This window comes from Scyliorhinus canicula, chromosome 2 (genome assembly GCF_902713615.1).
Source record: "Scyliorhinus canicula chromosome 2, sScyCan1.1, whole genome shotgun sequence".
NCBI lineage: Eukaryota > Metazoa > Chordata > Chondrichthyes > Carcharhiniformes > Scyliorhinidae > Scyliorhinus > Scyliorhinus canicula.
This window is the reverse complement of record NC_052147.1, coordinates 96,750,606-96,774,166: the sequence shown is the minus strand read 5'-3', so window position 1 is coordinate 96,774,166 and position 23,561 is coordinate 96,750,606. Positions and strand designations below refer to the sequence as shown.

Sequence of the window (23,561 nt, the reverse complement as noted above, 5' to 3'; positions counted from 1 at the left end):
GCTTTCCTCTGCTGTTGAACGTGAAGGTATTATAAATTTTGATGGCTTGAGAGCCTGTTACCGTGAGCAGCAATGCAATACGCCTCTCGTCAGGCTGTGCCTGCAGGCCAAGGGCTGTAACATAGAGTCTGAATTGCTGCTTAAAAACATGCCAATTCTCATCTACATTACCAGTGACTTGAAGCTAGTGAGGTGCCTTCAGACCTTCCATTTCAATCTGCACAGTCTTTCCGTGCGTTGAGTTTCAGTTGCCCGTAGTTTATCATGTAGGTGGAAGAATTTTCTTCTTTTCTTTTTTCGGTCTGTTTTGTCCCGTCTTCTCCACTGTTATCTTCAATTGTTCGGCACTCTTAGTACCACATTATGTTCTGTGTTGTGGCCGTAATACAGATGCACACAGAACATCTAGTTCTTTGATGAGTAAGATAGTTTATCAACAAGATGAGCACCAAATAGCCCATGACTGGAAAGGGATCCACAAATGGAACCTCACCAGCCTGACGGAGGAAGTTAAAAAGGACCTGCAAAGATGGAACACACTCCCGCTCTCCCTCGCGGGGAGAGTTCAGACGATCAAAATGAACGTACTGCCCAGGTTCCTCTTCCTGTTTAGATCCATTCCGATCTACATCCCCAAGGCCTTTTTCAAAGCGCTGGACAAACTCATCATGGCGTTCGTATGGGGGGGTAAAAATGCTAGGATCCCAAAGAAGGTCTTACAAAAAACAAAAACCAGGGGAGGGTTAGCCCTCCCGAATCTACAATTCTACCACTGGGCAGCAACAGCCGAGCGAGTAAGGGGATGGATCCAGGAGCCAGAAGCTGAGTGGGTGCGTGCGGAGGAGGCCTCCTGCATGGGAACCTCCCTCCGGGCCCTCGCCACGGCAGCACTCCCATCCCCACCCAAAAAACACTCCAGCAGCCCAGTGGTGACAGCCACCCTCCAATCCTGGAACCAACTGCGGCAGCAACTTGGCCTGACCAAAATGTCGAACAGGGCTCCCATCTGCAACAACCATAGGTTCAAACCGGCACTGACCGACGCCACCTTCAAAAGGTGGAGGCAGGACGGGGGGACACTGACAGTCAGGGACCTATACACGGACGACAGGATCGCAACACTGGACGAACTGACAGAGAAATTTCAGCTAGCTGGGGGGAACGAGCTACGGTACCTGCAGCTCAAAAACTTCCTACAAAAGGAGACAAGGACGTACCCACAACCGCCACGACAGACACTACTGGAAGACCTACTGGACGCAAGTATCCTAGAGAAAGGGAACTGTAGTGACATGTATGACCGACTGGTAGATAGGGACGACACCGTACTGGACGCAACAAGGAGGAAATGGGAGGACGACCTGGGGATGGAGATAGGGTGGGGACTCTGGAGCGAAGCACTGCATAGGGTCAACTCCACCTCCACGTGCGCAAGGCTCAGCCTGACGCAACTAAAAGTGGTACATAGAGCCCACTTAACAAGAACCCGTATGAGTAGGTTCTTCCCGGAGGTGGAAGACAGATGTGAACGGTGCCAAAGAGGCCCGGCCAACCACGCCCACATGTTCTGGTCTTGCCCCAGACTCGTGGAGTACTGGACAGCCTTCTTCGAGGTTATGTCCAAAGTGGTGAGAGTGAGGGTGGAGCCATGCCCGATAGTGGCGGTCTTCGGGGTTTCAGAACAGCCAGATCTATTCCTGGGGAGGAGGGCGGACGCCCTTGCCTTTGCCTCCCTGTTCGCCCGCCGTAGAATCCTGTTTGACTGGCGGTCAGCAGCACCGCCCAGAGCTGCGGACTGGCTGTCCGACCTCTCGGAATCTCTCCAAATGGAGAAAATCAAATTTGCCATCCGAGGGTCGGACGACGGCTTCCACAGAACGTGGGAGCCATTCATGCAACTGTTCCGGGACCTATTTGTGGCCAATGTACAAGAGGAAGAATAGTCGGGGGAAGGTAGCGGGAGGGGGGGGGGGCTACAGGTTCGTTACGGGGGTTCGATGGCTAGCTAAGGCCCAAAACCAAACTAAATAAACATGTTGGGGGGGGGGGGGGGGGGGGGGCGCAGTTACTACTACGAAGATGCTTACCTGTAAATATGTATGTTAATTTTTGCGTGTTTGTTTTTTTTTCTCTCTCCTAACAATTTGTAATTTGTTCAATATAAAATATGAAAACTGAATAAAAACATTTATAAAAAAAAACAAGATGAGCACGTGAAAAGATAACTAACAAACTATAATACAAATGTAATTAATTGAATTCAGTGAATTCTCCTGGAGCTACTTCCTCTACTACGACTTACTACCAACTGCAGGATATCTTGAACCACATGGTAGGTCTCTATCACCACCTACTAGTTGGAGGTACAATCGATAACTATATATATAGGTTAAGAGGAAAGGATGTCATTAAATTGGTTGCCGAGGCTGACTTCCTGTTCACAGCATAATCTCGTTCCTGCATGGCGTTCTGGCCTGGATGTTGGCTTGGGCAGCCTCCCCTTCATCCCGCTAATTGATTGCCTTATTGCCAGGCAGGCAGTAAATTGCTGGAGCAGTAGTGAGCGGTCCACTCACTTTCCATTCTGCCTTTCTCACCCTGCCAAAATCTGTAAAATCCAGCCCCATGTGTTTATATGCAAAATGTTTATTTGGCACACGCTAACCTGTGCTTCTGTTCTGATATATTTCTTATTTCTCTCTCACGCTTCAATTACTTTATGAGCACGATCTTCTGGCTGTTCACACCAGCAGGTTCTTCCGGTCCTGCCAATGGCACTCCCCCACCTCAGTTTTCCGGATGGTGTGGAATGGATGTAATGGGAAATCCCATTGACAGCAGCGCAGCTAGAAGGTTCCGCCGCTGGCCAACAGCAGGCTGCCTCCCGCTGCCAAGAAACATACGAGGAGGCCAGATAATCTGGCCCTACATCTTTTCATTATCCCTTTACTTGTGGTATCTAAAGCACAACTTCTGAGTGTTATTCTATTGTCTTACCTTTCTCCTGTTTTTGAACTATTATCTGCACTACCAGCAGAGCCCTCTCTCCCATTTATTAGTTTTAACTGTCCTATTTATCCTTTCCGCTAGGACCCTGGTACAGGTGGTGCCCAACCCAATGATACAGCTCCTTCATGTCCCACTGTGGGGTCAGTGTTCCGTGGAATGGAGCCCTCTTTTTCAACATCATTGTTCAACCGTATGTTCAACTCCCTATTCCGCTTATCCCAATGCCAATTTGCACGTGACTCAGGCAATACACCAGAAATCAAAACTCTCAAGGTGTTTTTTAAAAGAAAATGTGCTTCTAGTTCAAAGTATCATCCAAGTGGACCCTCTTGCCTACTCTTACAGCTTAAATTTATTAGAATGTGCACACGGACAGTCCCCCAGAGCCGGGATTGAACCTGGGACCTCGGCCCCGTGAGGCAGCAGGGCTAACCCACTGTGCCACCGTGCTGCCCTCTATTCTCCATCTTAATCATTTACTCCATCCACCACTGGCACAGTGGCAGCTGTGTACCATCTACAAGACATACTCCAGCAACTTGCCGAGCACTTTAGCAGCACCTTCCAAACTAACATTCTTTACCAGCTAGAAGAACAAGGGCAGCAGGTGCACAGGAACCTGACCACCAGCAAGATTTCCTCCAAACCACACACCATCCTGAATTGTAAATATATCACCGTCCCTTCACTGGCCCTGCGCCACTATCCGGAAAATCACTCAATAACTGTGGGGGAACCTACATAGTCCACAGTTGCTCAAGGTGGTAGCTCATTATCATATTTTCGAGGGTAACTAGGGAGGAGCTGGCTTTGTCAGTTATGTTCACATTCATGAAAAAATAGTGTAAATTTAAGAAAATATATATTGGAGGCATATGGGGCTGGAGAGGATTATAGTTAGCGAGATGGAGGCCATGGATGGAGTTGAAAACAAGGATGCGAATTGTAATATCAAGACGTTGCTTGACCAGGAGTCAATATAGGTTAGCGAGTCCAGATGTGGTAGGTGAACGTTCTTGGTGTGAATTAGAACATGGTCAATAAATTTACAGAGGATAGAATGTGGGAAACCAGTCGAGACTGCATTGGAATAGTCAGGCTAATAGGTAAATAAAGGCATGGATGAGGGTTTCAGCAGCTGATGAGTAGGGGCAAGTTGAAAGATATTGGGCGGTATTATCCCCCCTCCACGCCGAGTGGGAGAATCGCCGGGGCGCGGCGCGAATCGTGCCCGCCTCCCCGACCCCCACATGCGATTCTCCCACCCCCTCAAAACCAGCGCCGCGCAAACAGCGAGTGGCGATTCTCCCGCCCGGATGGGCCGAGCGGCCGCTCTGACACGACACAGTCCTGCCGGCGCCGTCTACCCTTGGTCGCTGCCGGTGGGAACGCTCGGGGGAGGTGGCCTGTGTGTGTGTGTGTGTGTGTGTGTGTGTGTGTGTGTGTGTGGGGGGGGGGGGGGGGGAGGGCTCTGAATGGGTCTGGTCCACGATTGGGGCCCACCAATCGGCGGGCGGGCGGGCTGCCTCCCCCCCCCCCCCCCCCCCGGGCCTACATTCCGCCGCAGCCGGCCCCTGAACACCCACTATGCTGGTAAGTTGACCGAATATGTGCAGGATGGCGCAGCCCAACTGCGCATGCGCAGGATTGAGCTGCCCCAACTTCGCATGCGTGGGTTGGCACGGCGCCCTTTTGGCGCCGCGCAGGGACGCTGGGGTGGCGTGAACCACTCCAGCGCCGTGCTAGCCCCCTATGGGGGCCAGAATAGGTCGTGCCCGGGCCCTATTCGCGCCGTTGTGAAACGCGGCGGCGTTCACGAGGGCGCAGGCACTTGGTCCGCGGAGCGGAGAATCGCCCCCATTATGATAATGGAAATGGACACCTGTTCGGAAGCTCACTTCAGGATCAAGTATGGCATCAAAGTTGTGAACAATCTAGTTCAGCCCAAGAAAGTTGACATGGAGTAGCTGGGGATGAAAGACAATGGCCTCCCAATATTTAGTTGGGGAACAATTCTGGGATCCAGTATGGAATATTGGACAAGCAATGTAACAAATTAGAGAGAGTGGAGGGGTCAAGAGAGGCGTGACGTAGAGCTGGGTATAATCAGAGTACTGATGGAACCTGATCTTGTGCTTTGGATGATGTCACCGAGGGGCAGCAGAAATGTGAGGAGTGCAAGGAACATTAGAGGTCTCAATGTGGGAGCAGCAAGAGAAGTTACTGCAGACATTCTCTGGCTACAGCTGGATAAATTCAATGGAACCAGTTAAGTGCAATCTCATTCAGCTGGACAGGGTAGAAGTGGGGTTGAAGGAGGAAGGTTTGGTCAATCATGTCAAAGGCTGCAGACTGGTCGAGAAGGACAAGGAGGGATAGTCACAGTCACGTGGTATTGCCGTTATGTCACTGTACTCGTAATTCAGAGACCCAGGCTAATGCTCTGGAAACATGGGTTCAAATCCTACCATGGGAGCTGATAGAAGTTAAATTCAATTCATAAAAAATCTGGAATTGAAAGCTAATCTTGGTAAATGGTGACTATCGTCAATTGTTGTAAAAACTCATCTGGTTCATTAATGTCCTTTAGGGAAGGAAATCTGCCACCCTTACCTGGTTTGGCCTCCGTGAGACTCTAGATACACAGTAATGTGGACTCTTTGAAATAGTTCAAGGGCAATTAGGGATGAGCAACAATTGCTGGCCTTGCCAGCCATGCCCGCACCCTATTAAAGAATTTAAAAACATTTTGATAAGAGCAGTTTAAGTATAGTGGCAGGGTGGAAGGATTGAAACATGAAATTCTGAGAAAGATGCTGCTGGATTTAGGAGATGACAACGCGTTCAAGGACCCTGGTGAGAAAAGGGAGATTCCAGATGAGATGGCAGTTTGCAAGGATAGAAGGATCAAGATTTTTTTTTTTGTCTGCAGAAGAAGCAGGGGAAGCCAATAAGTATCCCACAACCAACACAAATAAAATAGATGATACGGTCATCATCATATTGCTGTTTGCAGGGGCTTGCTGTGTATAAACTGTCTGCCATGTTTCCTACGTTACAACAGTGACTGCAATTCAGAAGTGCTTCGGGATCTCTTGAAATGTTACTCCTCTTTTCTTTTTACTTGGAAAGAAATCCCTAGACCGATGATGAGAACTCTGAATATCCAGAGTCTTAAGAGGTAAATAGAGAAATGTTAGAAATCTTAAATAAAAACATGCAAATGTACAGCAGATCACTCAGGTTAATTCTTTGGATGCAAGCCATACAGAAGTCTAACCAAAAATCTCAGAAGGTTGAAGTTTAACCTGCTACGTCTTTCGAATCCAAAACACGACAGCCCTGTAATCGGCGGCTGAATGAAGGCTGATCATCTATTTCCACAAAGAACCCATCAAAGTGAAGAATAGAGAGTTGGTCATTAAACCTTGTTTACCCCCCCACATTTGAACTGAAAGGGAAATGTTTCAACTTAAACGGAAAGAGCAATCAAAGAGGGAACTGCATTAAATCACTCCCCATAGACTGTTTCCAGTTTATCTCGACAAATCTCTTTTAAAAGCAAACAAAATAAAGGCAAGCCATATGCTCAATCAGAACTGCTGCTTGCTTAACCAGCAGTGTGGGCTCCACATTAACTGGGGTGACTTTATGAAGCTTTATGCTGGTGCATTACACACACGTGCACACATACATGCACACACAGATGCAAATGTGCAAAGGCCCCAGATATAACGTTGCTTCCATCTAATGACTCTTGTTAGCAAATGCGAGTGTGTGGATTCCAAAGTGAAGGCAGAGATGGGAGGAGCCAGGATGCATGACAAGGTGGAGGACCCTTTCAGCACTCATTTGTATAGGCTTGCACATGAAGACTAGGGTCGCAAACCTCCTGGATTGTCCAGGAGTCTGCAGGAATTAAGGATTTAATACCCAGACATTTTTGGGAGACAGCCTGAGAAAAATAACAGCGATATTAAAAAAAGTTTGTGTGCTCTTTGAAGACTTTTGTTTATTAATCATAAAAATATCAAAGATGAGAAAAAGAAACTGTTTGGTTGGGTAGGAGGACCAGTGATGAAACCTCTAGGAATACATTCCATCGCAAGAGACCAGTTACTTGTGGGGCGCTGTTGGATGCCTGTTATCATCTACGGAACTATGAGTCAGATTTTCTGGGCCAGAGTTTTCTGTGGCAGAGCACTGTGCGGAGTCTGCCACTGGTTCAAGCTGCCCTTGCACATTGAGCTACATAGCTATAGGGCAGCACGGTAGCATAGTGGTTAGCACTGTGGCTTCACAGCGCTAGGGTCCCAGGTTCGATTCCCTGCTGGGTCACTGTCTGTGCGGAGTCTGCACGTTCTCCCCGTGTTTGCGTGGGTTTCCTACGGGTGCTCCGGTTTCCTTCCACAGTCCAAAGATGTGCAGGTTAGGGGGGATTGGCCCTGCTAAATTGCCCTCAGGGTCCAAAAAGGTTAGGAGGGGTTATTGGGTTATGGGGATAGGGTGGAAGTGAGGGCTTAAGTGGGTCGGTGCAGACATGATGGGCCAAATGGACTCCTTCTGCACTATATGTTCTATGTTCTATATTAATGTTTTTATGTGGCAAGTTGCTAAAGGCACAGTTGATATCAGCAGTGAATGAAAACAGGACACTTGGAACCTAAGTGAACACAGCGAGCAACAGAGTATTTCCTCACCCAATCAGATTGAAGAATTCTGAAATTAACAGCACAAGGGTGCGTAAATATGAGTCGCGAAACCAATATCAAATCAGGTACAGAAAGAAAAGTAAGGAGAGGGAAAGACAAATTACATACAGGCAGAAAGAAAAAGAGATAGAAAGCAAACATGATTTTATTTGAATTTTCTGTTTTTAAAAATCTCTAACAAGAATACCTGAAAGAATGAGACTCCACGCTTGTAATAGTTAATTCCAATGATAGAGAGGCTGTTTGGCAGTGTTGAACATCTTTCACATTGTGACAAGGTTATTTTGACCACTTGCCATAGCAATATGGCTGGTCGTGTCCGCCTGTGCATTGTGTGCACGCATACTAATCCGTGCATACACCAATGTACCCACCACGCAACCAACTCATTTTGCTTTCTACCTGGTTATTGTAATTTGCTATTAGTATGTGGATTCCACCAAATCCCTACAGTGGAGAAGGAGGCTGATCGGTCCATTGAGTCAGCAGTGATCCTGCAAAAGAGCATCCTACCGAGGCCCATTCCCCCACCCTATCTCCGTAACCCCACCTAACCTGCACATCTTTGGATACTAAGGGGCAATTTAGTATGGCCATTCCACCTAACCTGCACATCTTTGGATACTAAGGGACAATTTAGTATGGCCATTCCACCTAACCTGCACATCTTTGGATACTAAGGGGCAATTTAGTATGGCCATTCCACCTAACCTGCACATCCTTGAATATTACTTAGTCGGCGGGTTGCTCGGAATATTTAGTTCATGAGCATTTTATTGACAAAGTATGAAAGTACTGTACGAGGAGTGACAGGGACAATCTAGAAGCGCTGATGGTTCAATTCATTTCAATATTATTGATTGTCTCGCAATTTATGAGCACTGTGAACATACGTTGCTAACTATTCAGCGATCTGAAAGATTCAGTCAAGACAGGGAAAAAAACTGGTAACGTTGCATTGAGCTCACTAATTCTTTTTTTTAAAATAAATTTAGATTACCCAATTATTTTTTCTATTAAGGGGCAATTTAGCGTAGCCAATCCACCTACTCTGCACATTTTTGGGTTGTGGGGGCGAAACCCACGCAGACACGGGGAGAATGTGCAAACTCCACACAGACAGTGACCCAGAGCCGGGATCGAACCTGGGACCTCAGCGCCGTGAGGCGGTTGTGCTAACCACTAGGCCACCGTGCTGCCCTGAGCTCACTAATTCTAACGCTTTAGCGAAGAGGCAGAGTCCCGGCTGAAATTGTCTGCACCTTCTATCATGCTCTAAAATCTCTCTAGTTTAAAGAGGATTGATAAATTAATGACTTGCAGAACTAAATATGATTTTGAAGTCCTGACAACCAGTTTATTTTGAAGCATAGTAAATAATTCTTCAAAAGTAAAATAAGCTGGGTGCATGTTGCAGATTGCCCCCTAAAAATGGCCGCCATACATGTATGCTGATGCACATTACCCCTATTAACATGGCAGACACACATACAACTGCACATGCATGGCGTTGGGAGGAAACACAATCTATTCAGATTGCAATGGATAAGGCTTGACTTTCTTTGATGAGTTTAGTTCGTATCTTCTGCACAAATACAGCAACTTCACACCATTCATTACATTTGAATAGCGAGGCAGGCAACAAGATGCCATTTTTAAAAGCTAAATGTGGAGCAACAGAAGTCGGACAGCAACTTTTGCAGGTCTGTATTTATCTGTTCGTCCGCTTGAAGATGCTGCATTAGTTACGTGTAATAAACGACAATCGCTATTGCGATGACCTAATATCATCAGGGATTTGCACCAGTCCCAGTGGTTTCACGCCATTGTGATTGTTGCCATCAGCATGCATCGGAGGAACAGTCAATACAGTCAGAACCACTCCCAGTTGCATTAAGGACCACAGAAGTGCGGCAGAAATGGCAGACTCTTTGAATGTATGTTAAAGCTTCTCAATTAAAAACATTTTCATTTACTTAACACCTTTCACAACCAAAGACTTTGCAATCAAAGAGTTACATTTGGTATGTGGTCACTGTTGTAATGTAGAAATGCAGCAGCCAATTTGTGTATAGGATGATCTCACAAACAGTGAAATGATTTTTAGTGATGTTTTTTGAGGGATAAATATTGACAAGGAAATTGGGAAGAACTCCCCTGTTCTTCTTCAAAATAACCTTGGGGGAGATTCTCCAAAATGGAGACCAAGTGTTCGTGCCGTCGTGAACGCCGTCGCGAACCGGGCCCGGGTAAAACCGATTCTGTCCCTCACAGGTGGCCAGCACGGCGCTAGAGTGGTTCACGTCGGTCCAGCCTCCCTTCCCGGCGCCAAGCCAACCCGCGCATGCACAGTTGGGCCGTGCCACGCCAACCTCTGCATGCGGGGGGACTTCTTCTGTTCCGGGGCCAGCCGCGGAACAATGTAGGCCCAGGGGGGGAAGAGGCCGGCCCGCCGATCGGTGGGCCCCGATCGCGGGCCAGACCCCATCAGAGGCCCCCCTCCCAGTGAAGGATCGCTTTTCACCGCCCCACAGCCCTTCGCGCAGAGTTCCCGCCGGCAGCAACCAGGGGTGAACGGTGCCGATGGGACTCTGTTGTATCCGTATGGCCGCTCAGCCCATCCAGGCCGGAGATTCCAGCGTCCTGCGGCCAGCGCTGCGTCAAACGAGCGGCGCAAATGGCGCCGATTCTCCACACCTTGGAGAATCGCGCGCCGGGCCGACGTGGCGCGGTTACGCCGATTCTCCGGCCCGGCGCGTGGCTCGGAGAATCACGCGCCTTATGTTTTTCCAAGTCCAGTGCCTTCAAACTCTATGAAGCTCTATGAATAGTTCCTGCAGTTTGCTGTCTAACATCGGGTTTTGTGTGTGGAGACCACCATGATTGGGATTCTGCAGCATGCCGAGAGACGTCGCTGCTATTTCCTTCTAAGTGAATAGAAATGCATATTTGAGAATCCTGGGCGGGATTCTCCACTGCCCACGCCAGTTGGGAGAATAGCGGGAGGGCCTCCCAACATTTTTTGTGGCCTCCTGCTATTCTCCCCCCCCCCTCGCTCGACCCACGTCGAGCGGCGATTCTCCGCGGCCGATGGGCCGGGCCTTTACGCCCGTTTTTCCACGGCAACAAACACACCTGCTTGCCGTGTGGGGCATCCAGAGGCCCGTTTGGGGCGGGAGCACCACCGTTGTGCTCGGGAGGGGACAGGCCCGCATTCGGTGCCCACCGATTGTCGGGCCTGCGTCCAAAAGGGACGCACTATTTCCCCTCCGCCGCCCGACAAGATCAAGCCGCCACATCTTGTCGGGCGGCGGTGGAGAAATGCGGAACCGCGCATGCACGGGTTCCGTCAATGGCGTGATGACGTCACCCGAGCCAGCTCCAACCTGCGCATGCGCGGCTGACGTCATACAGACGCCAGCCACGCGTCATCTTGGTGCGCGGCCTTAACGATGGTTGTTAAGGCCGCGACGCTGTTATTCCCGGGGTCCCGCTCCTAGCCCCGATGTGGGGGGAGAATCGGTCCCGGGAACGGGCGTGAAGATGCCGTGAAACACGGCCAGTTTCACGGCAGCCTTTACGACTCTCCGCATTTGCGGAGAATCTCGCCCCCTATATCCTTTCCTGCCCTCCCTCCTTCATTAAGTTCTGGCGTGCCGTGAAATCAAATGGACCAATCAGAGAAAGACCTGTTGGAGTCAGCCTTCGGAATCCAGTGCTCTAAAAGGTCCTGCTCTGATTGGCCCATTCGATTTATTCCATCTTGCTGTTGCTAGGGCAAATAGCCCACAACCAATAATAAGGCCGGGGTGAGGCAAGAATCAAATTGGCCAGAGGCTTGGTGGCGGCGGTGAGGAAAGGCTGTGTGTGGCCTACAGATTGCGGAGGGACCTCGGGAAAGGAGCTGGTGGGGTTTGGGCTTTGGGAAAGGAGTGATGCGATTCGGCCCTCGTGAATGGAGCAGTGCAGTTCGTGCCTCAGGAAAGGAGTGGGTGGGTGAGTGAGTTCTGGCCTCGGGAAAGGAGCCAGAGAGGAGGTCTTGGCCTTGGGAAAGTAATAGGGGTGGGTGGGTTTCGGGCCTCGTGCGTGTGTTTGTATGTTATGAGGATGTGAGCGTGTTTGTGGGTGTGAGGGTGTGTGTGTTTGTATGAATGTGAGAGAGTAGTAAGCGTTCTCCAAGGCAGCCTTCAGGACGCGTGACAACGCCGAATCGCGGAGCAGAAACTTATAGCCAAGTTCCGGACACATGAGTGCGGCCTCAACCGGGACCTGGGATTCATGTCGCATTACATTCACCCCCCACCATCTGGCCTGGGCTTGCAAAATCCTTCCAACTGTCCTGGCTCGAGACAATTCACACCTCTTTAACCTGGGGTTACCCATATCTCTGGATCTGTAAAGACTTAATTACCTGCAAATGCACGCATTCAAAGTATCGTCTTGCATCTTTGACTTTGTCGATATATATGTTTCTGGAACATACCTCTTCATTCACCTGATGGAGCAGTGCTCCGAAAGCTCGTGATTTAAAACAAACCTACTGGACTTTAACCAGGTGTTGTAAGACTTCTTACTGTGCTCACCCCAGTCCAACGCCGGCACCTCCACATCATGAATGTGAGAGAGAGAGATGTGAGGGTGTGTGAATGTGAAAGAGCTGGTGTGAGTGATCACATTAGAATCAGCAGAGATTGGTCTTGAATAGCAAACTAGAGATAATTTCAAGTGAGATTCCTGGGAAACACAGAGGCCTAGTCAACTTGACTGAGGCTTTTCGTGTGGCTTGATGAAAGGGCACGTGTCCGGGAGTGCTGGTCAACTACTTCTCCGAGCATATGAGAAAATGCATCTTCCACTAAATAACTGGAAGATCAAGATCCTCGGCCAACCTGCTCCCACAACAAAACACCCCGTCAATTAAGATGAACAGCAAGATCCCGGCAAATGCAGACAATTTTCTGCATCTTGGGAACCACCACTTGACGAAGGCAGATATAATGACCAAATTCATCATTGTTTCAAACGTACCAGCTCAGCCTTCAGCCAACTGAAGAAAAGAGTATTTGAGGACCAAGATCTTAAATCTGGGACTACGGTCATGGCTCAGTGATCACTACACTCCTACGTGCTCAGAAATTTGGACGACCAAAATTAGGCACCTCAAAACACTGGAGAAGTACAACCAGCAGTGTCGTTGTAAGATTCTCCAATTCCGGTATCAAGAAAGCTGGTCTAACAGCAAAGTCCTCTTCCAAACCAACTTGCCCACATCAAGGTGCTAATCACTCAAAATCAGCTCTGCCAGTGAGTAGGACACATTGTTCTTATGCCTAAAGTCAGACTTGTGAAGCAACATCTCTACTCAGAACTCGGTCATTCTTCGCTAAGTATCACATAACAACCTCATGATAAAGCCAGAGCACATGGGGTTGGGAACAAGCTACTTACAAACCAGAAAACAGAGGAACAGTCCAAGGTAATTATTCAGACTGGTGTTCCATAAGGAGCGGTGCTGGAACCTTGGCTGCAATGATTTACAAAAATGTCATGAGCTTGGGAATCATAGCACAGTGCGTGGCACTGTTGCTTCACAGCTCCAGGGTCCCAGATTCGATTCTCGGCTTGGGTCACTGTCTGTATGGAGTCTGCATGTTCTCCCTGTGTCTGTGTGGGTTTCCTCTGGTTTCCTCCCACAAGTCCTGAAAGGCGTGCTGTTAGGTAATTTGGACATTCTGAATTCTCCCTCTGTGTACCTGAACAGGTGCTGGAATGTGGCGACTAGGGGCTTTTCACAGTAACTTCATTGCAGTGTTAATGGAAGCCTACTTGTGACAATCAAGATAATTATTATAAAATTTGCGGATGACACCAAATTTGGGGAGGTAGTTAAAACGTAAGAGGACTGTGTCAAAATGTAGGATTACATTAATAAAGTCGAAACATGGGTGTGTAATTTGAATAAATTGAGGGAAGGTAACACATTTGGGTGGGAAGAATAAGGAGGCCTTGGAAAATAAGTGTCTAAATGAAGTGAAGAACAGAGCGATATGAGGGTATAGCTACACAAATCACTAAAAGTGGAAATGCAGCTCTATAAGGCCACACTAAAAAATAAAAAGCACCAGGGTTCATTTCTGGAGGGACAGAATTGAAAATTTAAACTTGGGCAGAACCCTGGTTAGATCACGCTACATGTACTGTGTACACAGTTCTGGTCCCCATATTGTAAACCAGGGGTGGGCAAACTTTTCTGTGCAAGGGCCACATTCAGAAATTCACAATTTTAAAGGGCCGCATAGTATATTAAGTAAAATAATTAATATTTAAAATAGCCAAAATAAAAGGTTTTTAAAGAAAAAAAAAGCAATTAATTTTTATTAATTAATATTTTAAAGTAGAAACTTTACATGAAACACATTTATTTGAAAAACAAAGTAACTCAGTTTAAAGAAAAAAAAGCAATTAATTTTTATTAATTAATATTTTAAAGTAGAAACTTCACATGAAACACATGTTGTGCCGAGCAATGATCACCCTACTCAAGTCAACGTATCCATCCTATACCAGTAACCCAACAGCCCCCCCCCCCATTAACCTTAATTTAAAAAAAAATGTTTACATTTTTTTTAAAATTTAAAAACATTTTTTTTTATGACTTGATCTTGGTGGGCCGCATAAAGACCTTTGGCGGGCCGCATGCGGCCCGCGGGCCGTAGTTTGCCCACCCCTGTTGTAAACAAACACTTAGCAGCAGTCCAGATGTCATCTCCACACCCCCTATCAAAAAGCAAAGTTGGAGTGGAGCCGACTCACTTGGTGCCAGCCCACCTCACAGCCATAATGTGTTGCGGGTGAACTAAACAGACAGCCAGTGAGACGTCTGCCCTCAATGAGGAGCAAGTCTTGCCCTCATGAGCTGCCGGCCAACTGGATTGGCTTGAATCTCCAGTACTGCTGCCAGCGCTGACAGTGCATTTGTGGGCGCTGCCGGGACTGCAGGCAGGCTGAAGAAGGCAGCCCGCCTGGAGCAAGTTAAGTCTGGGGTATTGAGCAGGAAGGGTTTGAGCAGTTTGGGTTTTATTTTACCGAGCAGGTGCAGTAGGAAGAAGGGGTACTGTCTTAGAGGGGATGGCCTCCCAATGTGCAAAGGGTCCCTTCCCACCCTTCCAGAAAGTTTTTAATAATTAGATCCTCCCACCCGAACCTTGTTATGGCCTGGGCAGTGCATAACTGGGATTCAATTAGCTTGTTAAAAAGCTCAATTGACCCGTGATTATTTATTTAAATATAGTGGGCAGGCTGCCGCTTTTGGTGCCTACCCCACTCCCTCTCTCCTATTATGGAACATAGAACATACAGTGCAGAAGGAGGCCATTCGGCCCATCGAGTCTGCACCGACCCACTTAAGCCCTCATTCCACCCTATCCCCGTAACCCAATAACCCCTCCTAACATTTTTGGTCACTAAGGGCAATTTATCATGGCCAATCCACCTACCCTGCACGTCTTTGGGCTGTGGGAGGAGGTGGAGAAGGTGCAAAAATGAGGATGATTCCAAAATCAAGACGTTATATCCACCAAAAAAGATTGCAAAGGCTGGAGCTCTTTTCTCTAGAATTAAGAAGACCGAGGGGTGTTCTGTCAGAGGTAATCATGAACATGATGGGGTCGACACAGAGAAAATGTTTCCAGTTGTAAATGCGACCAGATCTATAAGATAAGCATTAATAAATCCAGTAGGGAATTCAGGAGAAACTTATTTACCCATAGAATGGTTAGAATGCTACCACAGCAAGTTATTGAAGTGACTAGGATAGATGTATTTAAGGAGAAGCTAAATAAGCATGAGTAGAAAGATTTCCTGATCAGGTGAAGAAGAATGAGGGTGGGCCAAGGCTTATCTGAAGCATAAACATCTGGTTGAATGGCCAGTTTCTGTGTTGTAATAACTGTAAATTCAGCCGAAAAGGTCCCACCACACCTCCTGCCATCAAGTTGATTATAGCAGACCAAACGGTCAGGGAAAAGGTACTCAAATCTTCTGTAATAGGCCCAGAACCAGGAGCATTACGTGATCACAAGTGTACAAGGAGCCCTTTTCAATTCACCCAGGCTCCTGTAACCCAATAAGAATAACCAACAAAATTAGTTGAATGATCCATGCAATAGTGACTAGTATTTGCCATAACGCACAAAACAATAACAAAATGCTTTCATCAGCGAATAATTCTGCGAGTATAATTAGAATAACATAAAACTTATTTACAACAGAGTATATTGCAACTTACTTCTGATAATGCTGCCCTTGTATAATACAGAATAGAGTGTATATTACCCCATTTATTCCTGATTTGATTGTTCCTGTACAGTGCATAGTAAGGACTATATTAACCCTTTACTTTTGATAATGCTGCTCAGATATTTTACAATTGATTATGAAAGCATACTTTCCCATTGCAAATCTCACATGTTGTTAAGAGTGTTAATTGTAAGAGAAGCAAGGTGGCGCAGTGGTTAGCACTGCTGCCTCACGGCACTGAGGACCCGGGTTTAATCCCGGCCCTGGGTCAGTCGCGTGGAGTTTGCACATTCTCCCCGTGTCTGCGTGAGTCTCACCGCACAACCCAAAGATGTGCAGGGTAGGATGATTGGCCACGCTAAATTGCCTCTTAATTGAAAAAAAATAGAGAACTCAACATTTTTTTAAAAAGTGTTAATTATTAAAAGATTCCTACCTTGCAGAGCAAGACCTGCATCCTGAATGGTGAAAACAAACAGAGAAAATGGTGCGAGCGGAGACTTTGCAATGATTATCTGCAACAAAACAGTGTAGAAGAGGTGCTGAGTTGGAGGTGAAGAGACTTCAGAAATACAAATCTACAGAAAATATTTTACAATAGCTGCCTCTCGTACTATTTCTGCCTGTTTAAAGCAGTATCACAATTTACCAATCCGTACTGTTCTGTAGCCCAGAGTAAATACAATATTGAAGACTCATCTATTTTCTGAGGAGAGTGTGGAAGTATGTTACTTAGTTTATGTGCTCTTCACTGTGAGGTTGTCCACACTGCAGACCTTCCATGTATTTGGCACAAACTGTTAAAGCACTCTCTGCAGAGTACTTCAAAATTAGGGCTTGCACAGCTCAAGGAAAATGTACAGCACAGGTTAGAATGAAACTGTCTCTACATTGCCCCATTATACATATCCCAGGGCAAATATTCTTTTAAATAAATTTAGAGTACCCAATTATTTTTTTTTCCAATTAAGGGGCAATTTATGTGGCCAATCCACCTAACATGCACATCTTTGGATTGTGGGGGTGAAACCCACACAGATACGGGGAGAATGTGAAAACTCCACACGACAGTGACCCAGGGCCGGGATTCGAACCCGGGTCCTCAGCGCCGCAGTCCCCGTGCTAATCACTGTGCCACGTGCCGTCCCATCCTAGGGCAAGTATAGCATTTGGGTAGAGACTAAGTCAGGGCAGTACGGTGACGCAGTGGTTAGCACTGCTGTCTCACGGTGCCGAGGACCAGGTTCAATCCCGGCCCTGGGTCACTGTCCATACGGATTTTGCACATTCTCCGCGTGTCTGCGTGGGTTTCACCCCACAACCCAAAAAGATGTGCAGGGTAAGTGGATTGGCCACGCTAAATTGCCCCTTAATTGGAACAAAGAAAGAATTTTAAAAAGGGTTAGAGGCTAAATAAAACTGTCTCCCCTGTCTTGTTTTTATGTTTCAGGATAACCAACATCATTGATGTAAAATATCTTTATTAATAGCACTTTTTCCTAACGTGAACATACAATTGCAAGGCATCTGCAGCCTTGTTACAACCTTTTCTATCTGATCTTCAAACCGCAGATCGGGTGACCTCATGTAATACAGAGTTTATCATATTCTCTCTCTTCCTGGAGTCCACAGCCACTATGACTATCATAACTTTTCCCCCTTTTTGTAATAAAACATTTCAGACTAGTTGCTGTTGGAACAAAATAAACTCGAGTACAACCTGCTCAAGCACACAAAATCTCTGACCTATTCTTTCACATTTGGTTTTGATCAGCCTGTTTTGCATTTACTGATCTTTCTTTTTCCCCCACAATCATTCGACTGGATGTTCTGAATGGTGACAGAGATGATTTTGAAGGACAATAGGCTTTCCCTTGCTGTGTGTCACTTTCACTCCTTAAATAGTTTTCTGGGCCCTCAGGCTTTGTTTGGTTATCTATTGCTTCACTGGTGGATTCTGGTTCTTACTCTTCAGCTACACTTTCTGGTTCAGAGCAAGGAGATAGGAATTGCCTTCATCCAGGTTCACCTGACAGAAGCCTGAACTCGCATTCAAGACTGAATAGTATTTAACATCAACTAGCTTATATGTTATTCCCTTCCACTGTGGACAACTGATAATACTTTGTACTGCCTGGTTTAGGTCCCTGGAATCCAGCCACACGTGAATGGTTCCCATCTGATTTTTCTACAATTACACTTGGACTAATCTACTTTGTTGGTTCTTCAATTATCCTGATGGCATGAAGTTTCTCCATTCTGTCCAACTCAGCATTGTTGGTACTTTCTGGGTGGGTGTATTTTGGGTGTCAGTTTTGTCAATCTTGATGGTGTGTTCTCCCTTTAGACAACCAATCCCCTTGAACACATTTTTGTATTCACTCAGGGATATGATTACTCTCTTTAACCTGATTAGCATCAGGTTTTCACAAGCTTTGATTCCAGAAATGGGTGTTGCATCATTTTTCACCACTATAATGGAAGCATTTAAGACTGTTTTTTTTGTAGTTCACTTTAAGTGTGCATTAGCTTTCTACAGTAATCTTTTCACCTGTGTACGTAGACATCTTCACTTTTGTTCTGGTTCGTTGTTTTCTTTTACGGGTTTATGGGAATGACATTTTCTTGTGTGCAAGTGTGAAGCTTGAAATTCACCATCATACTGATCATTTTTAAACCAACCTTCCATTCAGGTTCTTTAGAATTTGCTATTACTGCACCAATGAAAAGTTTAGTTAGATTGTTTGCGTCGTCATCTGCAATCATGTGCACTTTCTTTGAGGTACACATTTTAGCGAAGTGATTTAGTTGATCACAGTTCCTGTAGGCTGGACAACTACCTGGGAGGTGCTCTATTCAAATGTTTTAATTGCAGTTTTGTTCTTTTTACCTCAGGCTGTCTATTTGTTTCCCCCCAGTGTTGTTTCTGTTTAACTGCTTGACCATGTGGAGCTCATCACCTTCCATCATCTGTTTAATCGGGCATTTTGTTGTCTCTGCCGCTCTACAGATGTTTACTGCTTTCTCTAACACAAAGTGAGATCCGCTTCTCTCAAAAGACATTCTCTCAGAAAAACATTTGCAATACCGCAAATTATTCTATCTGGAATGAGTGATTCTTCAAGTTCTCCAAATCCACACAATTTAGTTCATTTTCTCAGCTCAGTTACGTACTGACTAATGTTGTTACTGTCTTACGTGTTCATAAGAATTTGTACCTTTCATTCATGATCTCCGTGGAGCCGGCTCTAAGTTCCTGCCCCTCCAGAGTGACAGCGTAAACCAGGTGGCAGTAAGCTTCAAATTTTTGATTATTTCTTTTATCATTTTCAAATATGAATGTGTTATAAACTTCGAGGGCTTATTCCCCTTCAACGTGAAGAAAGATGGAAGAGGGTACTTGCAGGTCTTTCTTATCACTGCCCGTCACTGTGAATTGACCTCTGTTGGTGGTTTAGAACTGTTATTTAGCATTTAGTTTAATTCCAATACCATGGCCGGAATCTCACAAGAATTTGGCAGTGTCAGGGTCAGACTGAAAACTGGCTTGTAACTCTCCAGTTGCACAGTCCAGTTTTCTCTCCAGATCGTGAGCCCCTTTAAAGAAAAAAATTGCGGACATGGTTTACGCTGTCATTCTGGAGGGGCAGGAACTTAGAGCCGGCTCCACAGAGATCGAGGCACCATCTTTAAAGGGCACCTTGATCAGAACTGATGCTGAACGGCCTCCAGTCCCCACGCCTGGGCCATCAGGGGCTCCATACCCACTCCTGGGCAAACATCAGGGGCTCTCCAGCCCACCCCGCCCCACCACCACAATAGAATCGCTGAAGTTAACCACCCCTCTGAGCCCGACCCAGTACCTCCAAGCTGCCACTTCAGAACCCACTTCTCCCCTCACCCCTGAGTCCCATCACATATTAATGGAAACCACCCACCCATGGAGCTCCCAACCCTGGCAGTCCTGATCTGTGCCTGGGGCAGTGCTGGAGCATGTCCCCTCTCCCGGGGGGGGGGGGGGGGGGGGGGGGGGGGGGGGGGGGGGGGGGGGGGGATATATGCTATCCGACCGCATTGTATCTAATACTGGAATCCACAACCACAATCAATTACTGTCATGACATCCGCAAAGCCAGTACAATTCCTGAACCCAACCCCAAAAGACCGCCTCACAATTCAATCTGATTAATTTTTATTCCTCGCATCAGCCATAGAATGCTTATAGTGCAGGAGGGGGCCATTCGGCCCAATATGTCCGCACCGACCCTCTGAAAGAGCACCTTACCTAGGCCCACTCCCCCACCGCAACCCCATCTAACCAACTCATCTTTAGACACTAAGGGGCAATTTAGCATGGCTAATCCATCTAACCTGCACATCTTTTTGGATTGTGGGAGGAGACCCACACAGGCACGGGGAGAAAGTGCAAACCTCACAGACACCAAGCCGGGAATCAAACCTGGGTCCCTGGCTTGTGAGGCAGCAGTACTAACCACTGTGCCACCGTGCCGTCTGCATGGTTCTGGTCTTAGTAAATTTCCTAATTTGCACACTGTGTTTTCCAGAATAAGTTACAGCTTTGATTCCAGGTTCATGTTTAGGGCACAAATGTGGCAAAACAGGTGTTATTGCCTGTTAGAACTACTTTTCATTTATAATATTTCTGCCTTCCTGGATTCTGCATGTAAGGGTTAACTGCTAAGGTTGCACACAACATTCTCTTCTTAGCTGTAAGCCAGCAGCACAAAGTGCCCTGAAGTATTAGTTATACTTAGGCTAATTATAGTCATACCAGTTGTATAGTATTTATGTACAGTGTCAAACAGCTCATTCTGTTTGGAGAAGGTAATGCCTGGGAATACCAGAATGTCTACAGTGTGATTCTACTCCATTCAGCCAGTGGGAATAGGAGCTTAGCTGTGCAGATGTAGGAGGGTGTCTTTCTCTCGTACCTAATGAGAAAAATCCTATTTCGGGATAATAACTATGCTCCCCAGCTCTTTGGAACAAGTCCACTTCTTCAAGATACTGGGAGTCAGGGCAGTCTCTTTCTCTCTTTGAGTCACTGAGTGTCTGTTAATTTTGCACAGCACAAGAAAAGAGTATCAGCATCTTTAAAGTCAAAAGGTTAGGATAAAGAGGATTATTTTCGAGGTCTTCAACCTTTAGAGAGATGTTTAGAGAGATAAGTTGCTGTTTTACCATTAACCAGAACAGAGGAAAACATATTGTTCTGTACAATTATACACTGTTGTTCACAGATATTTCTTAAATAAACCTCTTATTAGTTTGAAGTCTGTTTCTCATCGTGATCCAGTGTTTATTCAGCCTGCCTTCTGTCACGAGATAATTCAGGTAGTGCGTGCAACCCTTAATAGATAGTCTAATAATAATTTATTCTGAAATTTTCAATTTACCCCCAGCCTCCCAGTTTTTTTTTACCACCCTTTGTGAGAACAAGTACTTTCTGATATCACTCCTGAATGCCCACTACTCCGCTCAACATATATTTTTTGTTTATTCTATCAAATCCTTTAATCATCTCAAGAACCTCAATTAAATCAATCCTTTAATGTTCTATTCTTGAGGGACACAAATCTAGATATTACCCCAAATGGTCATTAATTCATGTGTAAACCTCAATCAACAGCTAACTTCAGCATAGCATTTGGAGCGGAATACAGCCAACCCCTACCAAACAATGTGCGTGAACAGATTAATAAACTAGGAGTGGCATCGAAGAGCCTAATCCTGTGTACACTCAACACTCAGCTCCAAAAATCCACCCAATAGTGATCGAGAGTGAACACTTTGACTGATTGTGCATAAGTAGGAACTGCACACTGTGCTCTTCCAAATTCTTTCAGATGCCTGCACGCATCTATCTGGGAGATAGATGTCAGTCCAAAATGACCTCAAGTGACATTTTTTTATCAGGCATTTATTGCAATTTTAGACTAAATGTAATAGTAGTACCAAGGGAGTGCTGCACTGTTGAAAGTGCATTCTTTTGAATGAGATGTTAAGTCGAGGGCATGTCTGCTGACTCAGATCTCATTCTCTTCAGTGTTTGACATCGAAAATGCAAACTTGCCCTGCCACAGTTCTGCTGACAGGTTGTGCATTCCTTTCAATTTTTTCTCTTACTTTTAGGGGTGCTGACTGATCAGCACAAGTTTGGGTGACACACTTGCTTTGTCAACTGAGCCATAGGGAGTTTGTCAACTCAGCCATAGGGACGGGAGGGGAGGACCAGCTTTTTAATAATGGACTGCGATTCCTAATTGTAATCTCAGTGCAGAGTAAATGTGGCTAAGATATCTTTGCTGCACTCGAGGCGTTGACAAACCTATCTTATTTTGTTCTTTTGCCCTCTCACTCTCTTGCTCTTTAAGTGGTTGACTGTCAAATGCAGCCCATCTGTCAGTGAGATGCAATTCCAGACCTTTTTATTGTTCTTTGGCGGTGGTAGTGGGTGGTGGTGGTGGTGGGGGGGGGGGGGGGGGGGGGGGGGGGGCGGCAGGTCATGGCATCATCCAGTTCCCACATATACAACAGAGGAAGGATTAGCTGCTTGACCTGCCATGCATAAAATACACACATCTCTGCAGGTACAAAGCCATTTATACTTTAAATGGAAAAACAAAAAGCCTTGGAAAGTCTGTTTCCGTGGGGATTTTATAGCTCCCATTGCATTAATAAGGTCAAGTCAGATTGCTGCAGCCCACAAGGTACAGCTTCCTTCTCTTTAATGGGTAAGCACAGCTACACAGTGATGAGATATACGGATTCTTACTGTCTGTTCTCCATTGTTCCAGTGAGCTTTTCCTTTCATCACCAAGGTGTTGGCTCCTATAGATTCTACTCTGCATAACTCGCTGATATCAAAGTAGCAATTTGGCACGTCTGAGTCCAGGTATTGATCAGCGCACTATTCAACAACAGAGGGTATTAAAGACCCATCCTCAATGCACAATTCTATGTATGTGCGTATATGTCACTTAAAGGGATGACGGTGGATAAGCAATGGCAAACATTCAAAGAGTGCATGGGTGAACTGCAATAATTGTTCATTCCTGTCTGGTGCAAAAATAGAACGGGAAAGATGGCCAAACCATTACAAGGGGAATTAAAGGTAATATTAGATCCAAGGAAAAGGCATACAAATTGACCAGAAAAAATTGCAAACCTAAGATTTTGGAACAATTTAGAAATGCTTGCGGGGGAACATAAAAACTGACCGTAAAAGCTTCAATACACATATGAAGACAAAACGATTGATGAAGACAAATGTAGGTCCCTTACAGTCAGAAAAAAGGAGAATTTATTATGGGGAACAAAGAAATGACTCATCAAATAAGTACATACTTTGGTTCTGTCTTCACAAAGGAGGACACAATTAATGTATCAGATATGTTGGGGAACACAGGGTTTAGCGAGAGGGCAGAACTGAAGGAAATTAGTATTAGTAGGGAAATAGTATTGGGGAAATCAGTGGGATTGAAGGCTGATAAATCCCCAGAGCCTGATAATCTATATTTC

At 46.1% G+C, this 23,561-nt stretch overlaps 1 protein-coding gene across 8 annotated transcripts in view; it reads right to left on the bottom strand.

Moving 5' to 3' along the window:
• rad51b (RAD51 paralog B) overlaps window positions 1–23,561 on the bottom strand; it is a 745,951-nt gene that overhangs the window by 168,606 nt on the left and 553,784 nt on the right. For all 8 annotated transcript variants that reach the window (XM_038783679.1, XM_038783690.1, XM_038783709.1 and 5 more), the window contains one exon: window positions 16,456–16,534. In XM_038783679.1, coding sequence (XP_038639607.1) covers window positions 16,456–16,534 — 79 coding nt within the window. The remainder of the gene's footprint in view (window positions 1–16,455; window positions 16,535–23,561) is intronic.